General features: G+C 41.8%; 1 protein-coding gene across 3 annotated transcripts in view; it reads right to left on the bottom strand.

Moving 5' to 3' along the window:
- naa25 (N-alpha-acetyltransferase 25, NatB auxiliary subunit) overlaps positions 1 to 3,168 on the bottom strand; it is a 154,492-nt gene extending 151,324 nt beyond the window's left edge. For 2 of the 3 annotated variants that reach the window (XR_013329390.1, XM_077737183.1), the window contains exon 1: positions 2,977 to 3,168. Coding sequence is in view for 2 of the 3 variants with exons in the window: in XM_077737183.1 (XP_077593309.1) it covers positions 2,977 to 3,034 (58 nt within the window). In the remaining variant the exon portion in view is untranslated. Of the gene's footprint in view, positions 1 to 2,742; positions 2,934 to 2,976 lie in introns of those variants that run through there. The other variant, XM_077737184.1, reaches the window with a different exon arrangement.
- Positions 3,169 to 13,148: the final 9,980 nt, after the last annotated feature.

Raw genomic sequence — 13,148 nt, 5'->3', positions numbered from 1 at the left:
TATTTTTGACCCAGCAGATTTGATCACTTTTTTTCTGTTAACCCATAATAAAGTTATAAAAGTATGGCGCCGTTCAAGCGGAAGCCTGTGGCAGTAGCTCTGCACCAAGGGTGTCAGACTCTTATGTTTTTCATGTTTTACAGCTCTTCTATCTTTTTTTAAATGACATTTTAATATTTCCTAAAGCATTCTTTTTTACTTTACTTTGTACTTTATACTTTTTACTTTAATGTTTTTACAACTTTCCTTGTTCTGTTAGCCTGGCATTTTTCGGCCACTTCTTTTTTGTTCGGGGGACCAGCCAGCCATGCCTACGCTGTCACACACATGGAACTATCTGTCACAATATGCAGCAGAAGGAGCAACACCTCGGTACCGCCGGAGGTCTGGAGCTGGACAAAAGTGCTGGGAGAAGAGGCAACGCTTCTGACCAACCATTCCATCGTGGGATGGGATGGAAGAGTTGTAGGCCCCTAACAGCGACGGAGTCGAGATTTTCTGCCCTGCTGCTGTTTTCTTCAGCTTCAGACTACTGAGTAACTGTGCAAATAAGCTTGCAAGAGCGTATTCTCCACCTTGGTCACAGTCTGCAGCAGTTCCCCATCTCGTGGAAGACTTCCTGTGTGTGGTTCCAGTTTTTGCCCAATTTACAAGGTCGTTTTTGAGTCCGATTCAGCTACCGCAACCAAATTGGCGCTGTTTAAGCAGCAGCCGGCGGCCACGGTAGCTTTGTCCACTCTTGTTCGTTTTGTGTTTTGCGGCTTTTATGTTTTAATGATTTGATGATTCCATTTACTTTGATTTGCTTTGTACTTTGTGCTTTTTGCTTTGCTGTTCTGTGGGGTTCCAGTTTTTGTCCAACTCTACAATGTCTTTTTGAGTCCGATTCAGTTACCGCAACCAAATGGCGCTGTTTAAGCGGCAGCCGGCGGCCACGGTAGCTTTGTCCACTCTTGTTCGTTTTGTGTTTTGCGGCTTTTATGTTTTAATGATTTGATGATTTTAATGATTGATGCTGTTTATTCTGTCTAATCACCCTCTCGCTACCTGCCACAATGTAATTTCCCGAATACGGGATGAATAAAGTTATCCAATCCAATCCAATCCAATCCAACTTCATGGATGTTTTTTTGTGACAAAGAAGTATCTGTTCCAATCACTCTAGCAGAGAAAAATCTTGAGTTGTAGAGATAACTGGAAACTCAAGGTAGCCAAGACATTATGTTCTTCACAAGTGTATGCAGAGTTTATCTTCCGTTTATCTTCGAATCCTCCAGAATAAAAAAGAAGCATATGGCTTTCTGGGTACAAGGTCACGAGCCAACGACAACAATACCCAAGTCAGAATTGGAACATTTTACACAACCAATCCCAAGAAACCAAAGCGCAGTATTAGTAGCAACACTGTAAGTAAGCATAGGAGCAGATGAAAAATTATGATCTTTAACTTTTTTTCTCCATCATGTGGCTGTTATTTGTATCGTGTGGAAATTGCAGAGCTGCCAACGTCTCCAGAATGTCAAGAGTTTTCTCCGGACAAGCAATGCAAACTTCAGAACTACGGACGACTACGGAAATCTAAAAATTTGCCACTTATGTATATTTTTTAACCAACCATTTCGGAAAGTGCCAAATTTCCAATTTAAATGCCTCGTAATACACACCTCTTTCATCATTCTTTCTGACGCATTTCATTCAACTGCACTATAAACCGGATGAATTCGGTAACACAACTGCATTGTGGGCTGGCCCGGTGGCGTGAGTGGTGAGCATGCCGTCCTCCCACATTACAAAAACATGTTTTCTAGGCTGATTGGACACTATAAATTGCCCCTAAGTATGGGTGCGAGTGTGCAAGGTTGTCTGTCTTCTCGTGCCCTGCGATCGGCTGGCCACCGATTTGGTGTCCTTCGCCTCTATGCCAGAGTCAGCTGGGATAGGCTCCAGCACCCCCTACGACCGTAATGAGGATAAAGCGGTTCAGAAAATGAGATGAGAGCATTGTGAATAAGCCAAGCACGATAATAACATTTTGATTAAAATTGTCTGTTTTGGGGTTGTTGTTGTTTTTATTTTACATTTTAGATCAGATTTGCACGAATCACATTCACTCCTGATGAAAACATAAAACTCCGGAAATGGGACAAGGATACTCCTGAAATGGGGTCGACAGAGGTTGGCAGCTCTAAAATTGTGTGATGCTTATACTTGAACGAGCTCAAACAATCTAAAAAAAATCCATCCAAGAATATAAACAGCTAATCATTTGCATTTCTAAAATATATGGGGGCGGTCACATCTTTGGTGAGAAATTATGATTATTAACCATGTATCCTGCAAGTACACATGGTTCTGGCAGTTAATACGTGCAAACATAATTGATATGCCCAAAGTTGAAGATGAGTGACCTCACGCCAGTTACCAGACTGAACATAAAGCATTGTCCCGTGGAATGCTATGCTAATCATTTCCCCATCAACGAGCAATAAAACGCGCCGAAAAATTCAAATTGCGAACGCAACCATAGAATCTTGACTTTAGTCAGTCAGCGCTGGATAAGCGGAGGACAACGATGCGTGCCTGTATGTGTTTTTTAACAGCAATAGGACCCCAAATCCATGTAAAACGTTTTAGCAGAGACGTTAGCCCGCGTGGATAGCTGTCAAAAATAGCTCCCATTAGACCCGGAGAAGGTAACGAAACATCTCCGAAACCGGACACGTTCTTAAGTGTGAATTTTACTCATGTTAGCATCGGGAGGCTTCCGTCTGAAAACGGAGGTGGTGGGAGCAATCCCGACCGGGAAGGTGGGCTGTCATAGGGCGAAGCGGGCAGGCGAGCTCGTGGTCGCCCGTGGAGGGGCCACGAAATGACCGCCCGTCCGGCTCTGGGGCAGTCCACTTCATAGAGAGAGTACGCCAAAGTTCAAGTAAAACATACTTGCGCCCGCGTCCATTCAAGCCGGCCTGTGCTCACCGTATATGGGTCTAAGTCTACGGTCGTTGGGGTCTTGCACATGGCCTCTCGCCGCCATGGTGGTTTAGTCTACCTGCTGCTGGGTAAGAGTAAACGCATGCGCACTATTTAACACATCTAATGCTTTACACTACATTTACGAGAAAAAAATAGAAATGTTCTTCATTTACCAAAATTTCTTTCTACGGGGTGCAACGCTTCAGGGCGTTCATGCGTGTACTTTTTTGGGCCAATCAGATATTAGGCAATGTATTTAGCCAAGAGACTTCACGAGCAAAAGTTGTTTCGTGTCATTCTGTAATACTACAGAGCCCCCTAGTGACAAAGTATATAACATTCTCGTAATCTGTAGGTACTATGGGCGGGTGGCATAGTTGTAACATACTGGGGAGTAAAACACAGGGCCACCTCTTCTGTCAGATTTTGCTCCCTGATTCCGATCCTGAGGGGCAAGTGGGCGGCTCCCCCGATTTTTAATTTCCCGTGAAATAGTGTGATTCGCTGACAGGCCTACAGACATACTAAATCTCTCAGAAGTCCCAGAATTTTCCCTTATGTCGCTGATTATGATAGTTGCTCCCTGTTGTCCACAAATCAAATAAAATATCCTGACATTTGTGTCTATCTTAGGAAGTTTTTTTGTTTGTTTGTTGTTGTTTTCCCTTTATTGGGGTGACAGTTATGTCAATCTCTGTCATAGCGTAAGTGACATGCTAAAGTATTTAAGTTATTAATGATTGCATGTTGGGGATTACACCTAGGTTTGGATTGGATGTTTATCAGTGTTTGATGATTGATTCCTTGATCCAAATAGCAAGAGTGCCATGTTAAAGTCTGAATCAGAATTTGATTATTCGTGTCTCAGTTCACATAGCTTGGCAAACACGATAGATTGTCTTCATTACAGTAAAAGTTGGATTGAGGACAACAACTCATCACGGTGTGATTATTTCTCCCTGTGTTTCAAGCAATAAGAAAATGCAGGGTGCAACATTTGGAGGTACCGCTGGGATTGCAGCTTAGATGACCAGTGTCCATGACCTGCTCACTGAATTCTGGGCCAGCTAAATCCAAACACTACAACCAGGCAGATGGCAGTGAGGAGGAGTGTTGCTGTTTAAGAAGAACTGGAAGTTGGCAGTTGAGTACTTGTCTTCTGAGGCCAAGCTGAGATCATCAGAGAGACAGTAAAGATGTGCCAGTTCAGAGTTCACTCCTGCACAGTCAACAGAACTCCTACAGCGTCGATGAAATGGAGCAGTTACACGAAGAGGTGGTAGGAACGTTGAATAATCTGACGGAAAATAACCTGCTGGTAATATGTGATTTTCTTAACATATTAAGAAGTGTTAAACGGAAATCGCGTCTATCATTAGTGGCTCACATTGTAAGCCCATACTGGCGCAAAGACTTCAAAATTGCCGGCCAAATAGTGAACTAGGCTAAAAGGACAAGCTGACATTATCCAGCCTTGTTCATCAAATTGAAAATGGACTGAATAGGGCTTACCATTATGCAGAAATCATTGATGCAGTTAGCAAGCTATCTCCCGCAGTTTGCAGCTACAAAATTACTTGGAAGAAAAACCTAACCTCACTCTTCCCACAACCGCATCCTTCGCGCTCATTTTCAGGAGAGGAGTGCTACCGACCTCTATATACAGTTAGCTTCAGAGGTGCAGCATATCGAAGAGAATCCTCAAAGTTTCTTAATGCGAGTCTTGGTTCTTAGGCAGAAGGTACTGTTTGCATCCCGAGAAGCAGAATCAGGACTCCAGTATGACCAAAGTTTAGTCCAGCATATGTGCTTGCAATACTTACTGGGCTGCAGAGTGACAATGTCTGGGTAGAAATGCAACCTCTCTTGCTAGACTGTAAAACTTCGGATGAGCTGTTACTGAACAGGTTATATATAACATGTGCTAATGAAGTGTAAAGGAGAAATAAAAAGAAGTTCAGCTCCCCACAGACAGTGACACATGTTAACAAGGGGCAGCCAGAAGACCTACGACCTACTAATCGCCCAGTAGAAGAAAAATCAAAAACGTCCCCTGAGGTACAAGCGGAGTTGACCGAACAGAAGACAAGTTTTGCTTCTCTTAAAGATCTCAGTGCTGAAATAGCTCAGATCAAAGAGACACTACAGCAGCCTATGTTCCAGGCTCAGTCCCACCCCCCACCTTCAGTTAGAAGACCAATGATGGACCCTCAGCCACCTTCTGCTCAACGAAATTACTACAGCCAGCCCCCAGCACCCCACTGGAACACTAGCCACCCTGCAGGATAAAAAGAATACTTTGTGTTTAGCTCAGGAGCATAGAGGCGTCTCAGCACCTAGAATGCGAGATAGAACAACTGTCTAAAGCTAATGACAACTTTCAGGGGCGGCAGACTCGAAGTGAGGAGGTAAGTGAGCAGATCCATAGTTGACTGTTAAAACTGGAGAAGGAGAACCAGTCTTCTCCAGACTGTCGAAGAGATCAGATCTGTCCATATTCACAACAGCATGCAGTCCGACAAACTCACTACAGTGAGAAAGATGATTCCCAACAGTTGCTTTGGTGTAGTGGCTAGAAGTTATTGACAACGGAAAACATATCAGTTACACAGCCAGTGAAACAGAAGATAGTTAATACCTTGCCCCTTGAGTTTCATGAGTATCAGCTCACAGAGGATGTGAAGTGACAAGTTCACTCCCCTCTGCAGCTGGCTTCGAGGACTGTCGATTGTTTTGAACCCTGAAAGGTGTCTATCAAGTTGGACTTATCAAAATTGTTTTGAAACCTCAACTTCTAACCCAGTCGCAAGTTCAGAATGAAGATTTGGGAAGGACTCTTAAATTATTTGGACTTGGATTCAGCAAGCAGATGGCGATATCGAATCAACATCCGAAAATACTCGCCATTGTTTTAAAAGTATTGCTCGCTTTACCTGATATGCAGTTTTGCTGAATGGATGCTTGCTTGTTTTAATTCTGTTGGTGCTACTGGCCAACACTTAAATAAACTCGAACACAGGAACACACACTGAGGCAGATGGAATGTAAGTTAAAGGCCGCGTCTGCAGAGGCGGGGGAGTGGACCATCCTGAGGCCCGAGAGTGTGACTACTCTCCAAGCTCCTCGAAGCTATCTCCCACCGAAAAGCTGCTTCAACGGAGGTTTAATTAGAGATAAGACAAGTCATAAAAATGGGAAGCGTTAATACAAATGAAGGAGGTGGAGTGCAAAAGGTGTAGTGCACATTTTAACCAATAGGTGGAAGTTAAATTCTATTCAAGTAACTTTTAATACATCATAGTGAAAAGGGTGCAAGACTAAATATAAGAATACAAATATATTTCACATATCCCCCCTGAAGTTACTTTGAAAGAATTTTCATTTTCACCAATCTATATACCTCCTCTGCAGGTTTTAGAAAACAAATATCCTTAATAGTCACTCAACAGGGTATGGAAAATAACAAAATCACTTGTCAAGGCAGAAGCGAAAAACTCAAGTTTACTCATTGGTACTTGAGAAAAATTCCTCTACGTCCCTCCTAATGAGCGAACACAATTTTTAAGTCAAGACAAGTACATTTACCCAGACAACTCGACATCCAGAGATTCGTCACACTTTGGAGGAGTGCTAGAATCTCCGGCAAGGTTTGTCATGCTGTGAAACTGTATGTCACTGTAAGCTACCAGCGTGTGCTGGTTAGGTTTTTGAATCATAACTTTCATACCAAGGATTACACACATTGAAAAGATACAGTTTAGAAGTAAAACCCGCAAGAAAGGGAGTTGCAAATTTAATCTGAATAGAGAACATTGATCCGGTTTGTAACCACGACCACAGTGATACCCAATTACGGCTGAGTGATCTTGGGCCATGGTGTTGGCTAAGGCTTTCATTTCAGCTATGGCTATAGGTGTAAGTTGAATTATATTCTAGTAACTTTTAATACATCATAGTGAAAAGGGTGCAAGACTAAATATAAGAATACAAATATATTTCACAAATTCTTATGCAGTTGTTTTTTTATTTCCGACCTTAATTGTTCATTCGGGTTACCTCTTATGCAATTGTTTTAAATAGATAACCTTAATTGTTTTGATTCGAATGCAACTAAATGGGCAGGAGAGAATCCGGTTCTTTAGAATCATCTGAGACGAGGACGAGTCAAGATGGATTCTCTTCTTGCAAGAATAGCTGGATATGCACTCTGATGTCTTCCTTATATTATCTTGTATTGAAGTAGAACTATTGATGAACCTAAAAATGGGTTATTTTGAAAATATACTGCCTTAAATTTAAGAGGGGGATGATGTGGTCTATTCCAACCTGCTACGCGCATGTGTACTTTGATGTCTAAGTAAAAGACGTAAACGGATGACTGTCCTGGCTCTCTTCTTCAATACAGTACAGATACTTTAACCAATGAGATTTCTGCAGAAAAGAAGAATCCTCTGATTCCACTCATAGGACATCAGATAGGAGAAAAGGTGTCCTCTTTATGGGTTGGAATGAAAACCCACACCTATTGTGGAATAGTTTGCCCATCCCTGGATTACATCCACCAGTGAGAGAGAGAGCCTGTGCATGATCTGTGTCTGTCATAGCAAGTGCTTGACAGAGAGCCCACTTATCGTTTCAGTCAGTAAAACAAGCTAATGAGCTTTCATTGTGGGCGTACTTGGATTTACTGTGAGTGTCATCAGTAATCTCAGACTGTCAGGGTAGTTTGCTTGATGGCCTAGAACCAATAATAAACAGAAGCATCACAAGGCCTTTTTAGTGGTTCTCATGCCCCCCTTTCAATTCAAATTAAATTAAGATGGAGTCAGATCACAAGATGTCGTCTATTCCCTTGCGAATAAATAGAAATTCACCATTGAAGTTTCAATAATGCCTTGTCTTTGTTGTCACTTATCTCACAAAATCCTAATCTCATCTCATTTTCTGAATCGCTTCGCGCCAGAGGCAGGGGACACCCTGAATTGGTGGCCAGCCAATCGCAGGGCACAAGGAGACAAACAACCTTTTATGCCGACACTTATAATTGGGGGCAATTTAGAGTGTCCAATCAGCCTAGCATGCATGACTTTGAAATGTGCGAGGAAACCGGAGTACCCGGAGGAAACCCAGGCAGGCCCAGGGAGAAGATGCAAACTCCACACTGGTGGACCGACCTGGATTCGAGCCTATCTTATTTCTGGCATATGTTTTCATTTGATTTAGTGCTGAAAATGTTCGTTCCCGGTTGCGACAGGCTTGCTTGCTTTGGAGGTGTCCAACATTTCTTTATGTCCAGCTTTTTTTCTTGAAAAGTCCGTCTGGAAAATGGCTGATAGGTTCATAAATAATTACCCTTCTGATGTTATTATCAATCACTGCAGGCAGACATCTTATTCAATTATTGACATTTAATTAAATAGATTGCATCGTGGATAAGGACCTTAAGGGAAGATGCAGCAAAGCAACAAGTCTTCAACTTGTCTTCAAAGTATCCTCTCGAACAGTAAGTCGCGTACGGCTTTAAGGCCATAAATCAAAACAAATTTAAGGTTGTTGATTAATTCAACATGCGTAAGAAAAAACAACATCTGTAACTATAAGAACATTTAAGGCATTTTAACAATAACAGAACAGGAAACTAAAACCAACCCTCATTTGGATTAAAACAATCAAGCCTTCATTTGACCTAACAATCCTGAAGTGCGTCACGAGGTATGCACACTATACAAGTTTTATGGAAGTGGCAGATATCCCGAGTCCTTGCTGCCTCCTGATCAACAGCCCTCAGAGCCCGATACTGGGTGAAATGTAGGATAAACAGTCCTTGGATAAGTCCACGTGAGGCTGTTTATGACCTCGAGCACTTTCCGAACAATAGGTAGAATGATTTAACAAAGAAATGAATTACTACACATATGTATAATAGTAATACAGAATAAACCCAACATTCCCCCGTTTTTATAATATGTATGTTATTAATCATTTCTTAGTAATCACAAATGGAAATGTCGGGTGACTGCGATTTTTCCCGACTACTCCTTACTCACATGGCTGGCCTGAAAAAGAACATGATCATTTTCGTCCAATTCGTCCTCGGAATTACCATACTCCTGGACTTCACTGCTCTCCCCAGTACGTTTCATAAGCAGAGATATAATTCGTGTAATTAAGAATTTGTAGGGGCAATTGCAGTAGTTATAAGTTGGCAAGTTATAAGTTAGCAAGGAGCGCAAACGGGATAAGACAACACTCACACAATGTCAAGGTAGTAGCAAATATGGCTACAGAAAACACAACAGATATGGCCAAATCCTTACATTTTCCAAAGGTCTTATCCCACCAGTCTGTGAAGCGGATAATTCTACTCCAGAATGCTTTTTCATAGTGCGGTTTTAGGGTCTGCAGGCCACTAATGGCCCTGGTTAGGGACCCATTGGGTGACGTGTTGTTCGGTATGAAGGTGCAACATTGTTTTCCAAACATTTTGCACACACGCTCCCTTGCTCTGTAAGCAGCATCTCCATCGCTATGCGATCCTGGAATGCCATCAGACTGGTAGCTGCCAGTTGCTCCTTTATGGCCACAAATCCCTGTTCAGTATAATTTCCAAGTTTTGGACATTGTAATGCAGGTAATTTATCCCATCCACATTTTTGTTTGGGGACTCCCATCCTGCTGCGATCTGATTAGCCAGCTTATACTCATCTGGGACGCCTTGGGGAATGCCAATCGCATCAATCTATGTTGGATCTCCTTCCCTCCATGCCGCTCGACGATGTCGGGAGGGACCCTGATAGGTCTGAAAATACAACTTCAGGAGCAGGTTAAGAACGAGTGAGATTATCTTACAATTTGTAGTGCGAACAAACAATTGTAAGGCCAGCTAGTTGGCTTATCCTACATTCCACTGTCCTAACAAACAATTGTAAAACCAGTTTGGCCACATTGGCTCGACATGAACAATTATTAACCCAGTTGGCAGGTCTACCCCAATAGACCCTTCACCACAACAGATTTCTGAGTAGCCAATTGTATCTCCTCCTGGAAAAACAGACACCGGTAAGAGCAGTGAGACCAAAGCACCTAGTCCTGCCGCGTTTCGGCAGGAGTTGTATAATTTATCTCCACCACACCACCACCATAGGTCATAACGTGGTATCAGGGGTGTAGTTTGGTTTAAAATGCCGACACACCACGTCTCATTTATCCCTGTAAGGTTTAAGCAGGTAAAATGATTAAACTGTGGAAAAATTGACTTCCCATTTACTGCGTAACAGGATAGACACTGTTCCAATATTTTTCTGTACAAGTAGGACACGTTTTTTCATTTGTAAAAACACTTTTCCGAAAAGAATGGTGATTGAGGGAGGCGTTAGATTCGATCGTATTTTCCCTTGTCTGGTAGTTTGTTCTAATCCTTTGTAAGATGGTTTAGTCTCAATTGAAACCCTTTCGCATATGGAGACGTCAAACCCAATATAAAAGAGTTCCCTATAGTTTTATGGTATTGCTTGCTGAGCAATAATCTTTCCAATCAATATTGGTGTTTCCCGTATCTTATTAAGTCAGAAAGTTTATCTTACCCGTCCCCTCAATGTTTCAATTGAGACCACCCTTTTACAAAAGTAGCTCCACATAGTGCTTGCCCCTCTTCTTTACACAGCACCCAATTATCCCCCGTTTGGGAAATCCCTGTTTCAGAAATAAATTTCACAAGTTAATATGTCAGTCCAAGCTTTCCAATCTTGACCAATTTCTGCATCAAGACTTTTCCCAATCCACACATATTTCACACCATAGATTGATCCCTTGTATGGGAACCGGGACGTTGCCGAGTCCAAATATATATTTTCAATCTCGAATGCATGTCTAGAAATTTGATTTAGTAGGTAATGTTAATCAAATGTAAATGTGAATGTTGCTCCCGTAAGAAGGTGTATCCTCAATTGAAACGCCTCCGCCTTTCTCTCCAACTGGAGAAAACAACCTTACTGTGGAGAGGAATGGAATCACAATCCTCATTAATCTCATTGCCCCAAAAGCAATAATCGTTTTCAACATGACTTTTTTTCTTTGTTTAGGGATTTTTCCTCTTGAAACGTTTCAATTTAGACAACCTTCCTACTGTGGGAAAGGTGCATCCGTGTCTCCCTCTCAGCTACTTTGATAGCCGTTGGCGTGGTTAGCAACACTTGCCATGGACCCTCCCACTTCGCGTTGCTCCAATGTTTTTTTTTATGCTGTGTATCAGCACCCAGTCTCCAGGAATTACCGTCACTCTGCCCGTTTCCTGTTGAGAAGCAAAATCTCCCTCTCATAGCTTAAATTTCGGTGCGTTTTTCTAAAGATTTCCTCATGTAGTCTGCTAGATTTGCCTCATCATCCAATTGTCATTGTGTAGTGAATAATAGCAATTTGTAAGGTCTACCAAACAGGACTTCATATAAGGGCCGCCAATTGTGGATGGTAGGCGCAATAGTTTTGCAATGATATATAAAACCTAGTGCCAATTCCTTCAATTATTCTATTAACAAAATGGGTGCTATTATCACTATAGATAGTTTCTGGAATTCCATATCGTGGAATGATCTTACTTAATTCAATAACATCCATATGTATCTTTTGAAATGGATATGTAGCTTTTGAAAATTGACCGCGTTTTGGCCGTACAGCCCCATTGAGGTTATGCCTTAACCTTTGTAGTGCCGTTATAGCAAGGCCACCATCCTCCTTGTCGAGACATAGGACTTCCCTTGACTCAAGCTAAGCAAGCTAAGGTCCCAATTTGTTTTGTTTTTACCAATCTCTCACGCCATCCCCAAGGCCTATTGGCGATTTCAGAAATTAATTCCAAATTCTCAAATTATTTTCAACCTTGATATTTTAATGATAGATTGTCTCGGTGGCCTGCCAATCAAAAAACACAAAAAGACAAACCATCATTCACGCTCACACTCATAAACAGAATTTAGAGTGTTCAACCAGTCGAGCATTCATAATTTCATTTTATGGGAGTAAACTAGAGTACCCGGAGAAAATCCACAAATTCTTGAGGACGCCAGAAATACCCCGCATTCCGGAAGGTCTGGATCCACCCTGCATTCATTAGTAAATCTTTGAACCATAAGGTTGATGCGCTAATCATCAGTCCTTTAAAACACACACCCCCACTGTAGCATTTTAACCGTTTGAAAAAAAAAAACCTTACCTTACCTTCATGTTTCACATAAAGTTATACACTTTTTATTGCTACCAGTTTAGTTGTTTGTTCCCAGAATTGAGGTGGCAATAGTTTCACCTCTAAGGTTTTTCTTTTCTTCAATTTGCACTCAAATTCAATTCACAGCCGTCATGACCTAATGGCCCCCTATCAGTTTTTTGTAAAATCCCAATTCCCTCTAATAGCCTGCCAATCACCTTTTAACGCGGCCATCCAAATCAACTCCATCCAGGTGATAAGATAATGTCCCCCATTTGTAAGACAAATTCCTCCACGCTAATTTTATGCGACATGACGCTGTCTACGGCCTTTATCACGTTGCCTTGAGTCCAAATTCTATGAACCAAAATAACACGGGACTGCTCACTCCCCACATTAGGGTTGGCAACCTCGATCACTGTAATCAGCATATTTGGCATTTCCAAATTCCGGTCGAATTTTGCCTATCCCATTTTATTCATAGACAACCATGAAAGGCCCCACTAGAATTTGGGCATCCAGCGCCAAATAGAGCCTATTTACACAATTGTCTCGAATTTGTTTTAGATATGGGGTCCCCAATTCCCCAAATATTCCAGAATTCATGCACCAACACATCCTGTCAAAACCCAAAGCGACTAACATAGTCTATTTCTTAGCCAGATTTTGGAATTCGGAGAATTGTTCCTTTCCCCCTTATCTAAGCTTGTTGTAGCCAATCGTTATCACTGTAACATTCAGGCGTATTAACCCCATAATTGCAATGCAATAAATTTCAAGCTAAAGTTCTCTTAATTTGCATGCCCTTAAAGCAATAGAAAGCAATGTCATTTGGTTGTATCATTGACCAATGCTTATCCAATCCGTAATATCCCGAGTCATCAATATGACCTGTGCCAAAGCATATTTCCTCCTGCCAGGACAATAGACTATGTTCTTTCAAGTGCACTTTGAAAAACATTCCATATCACTCCAG

The sequence above is a fragment of the Stigmatopora nigra genome, chromosome 17 (assembly GCF_051989575.1).
Source record: "Stigmatopora nigra isolate UIUO_SnigA chromosome 17, RoL_Snig_1.1, whole genome shotgun sequence".
NCBI lineage: Eukaryota > Metazoa > Chordata > Actinopteri > Syngnathiformes > Syngnathidae > Stigmatopora > Stigmatopora nigra.
This window is presented reverse-complemented; position numbering and strand designations above follow the sequence as displayed.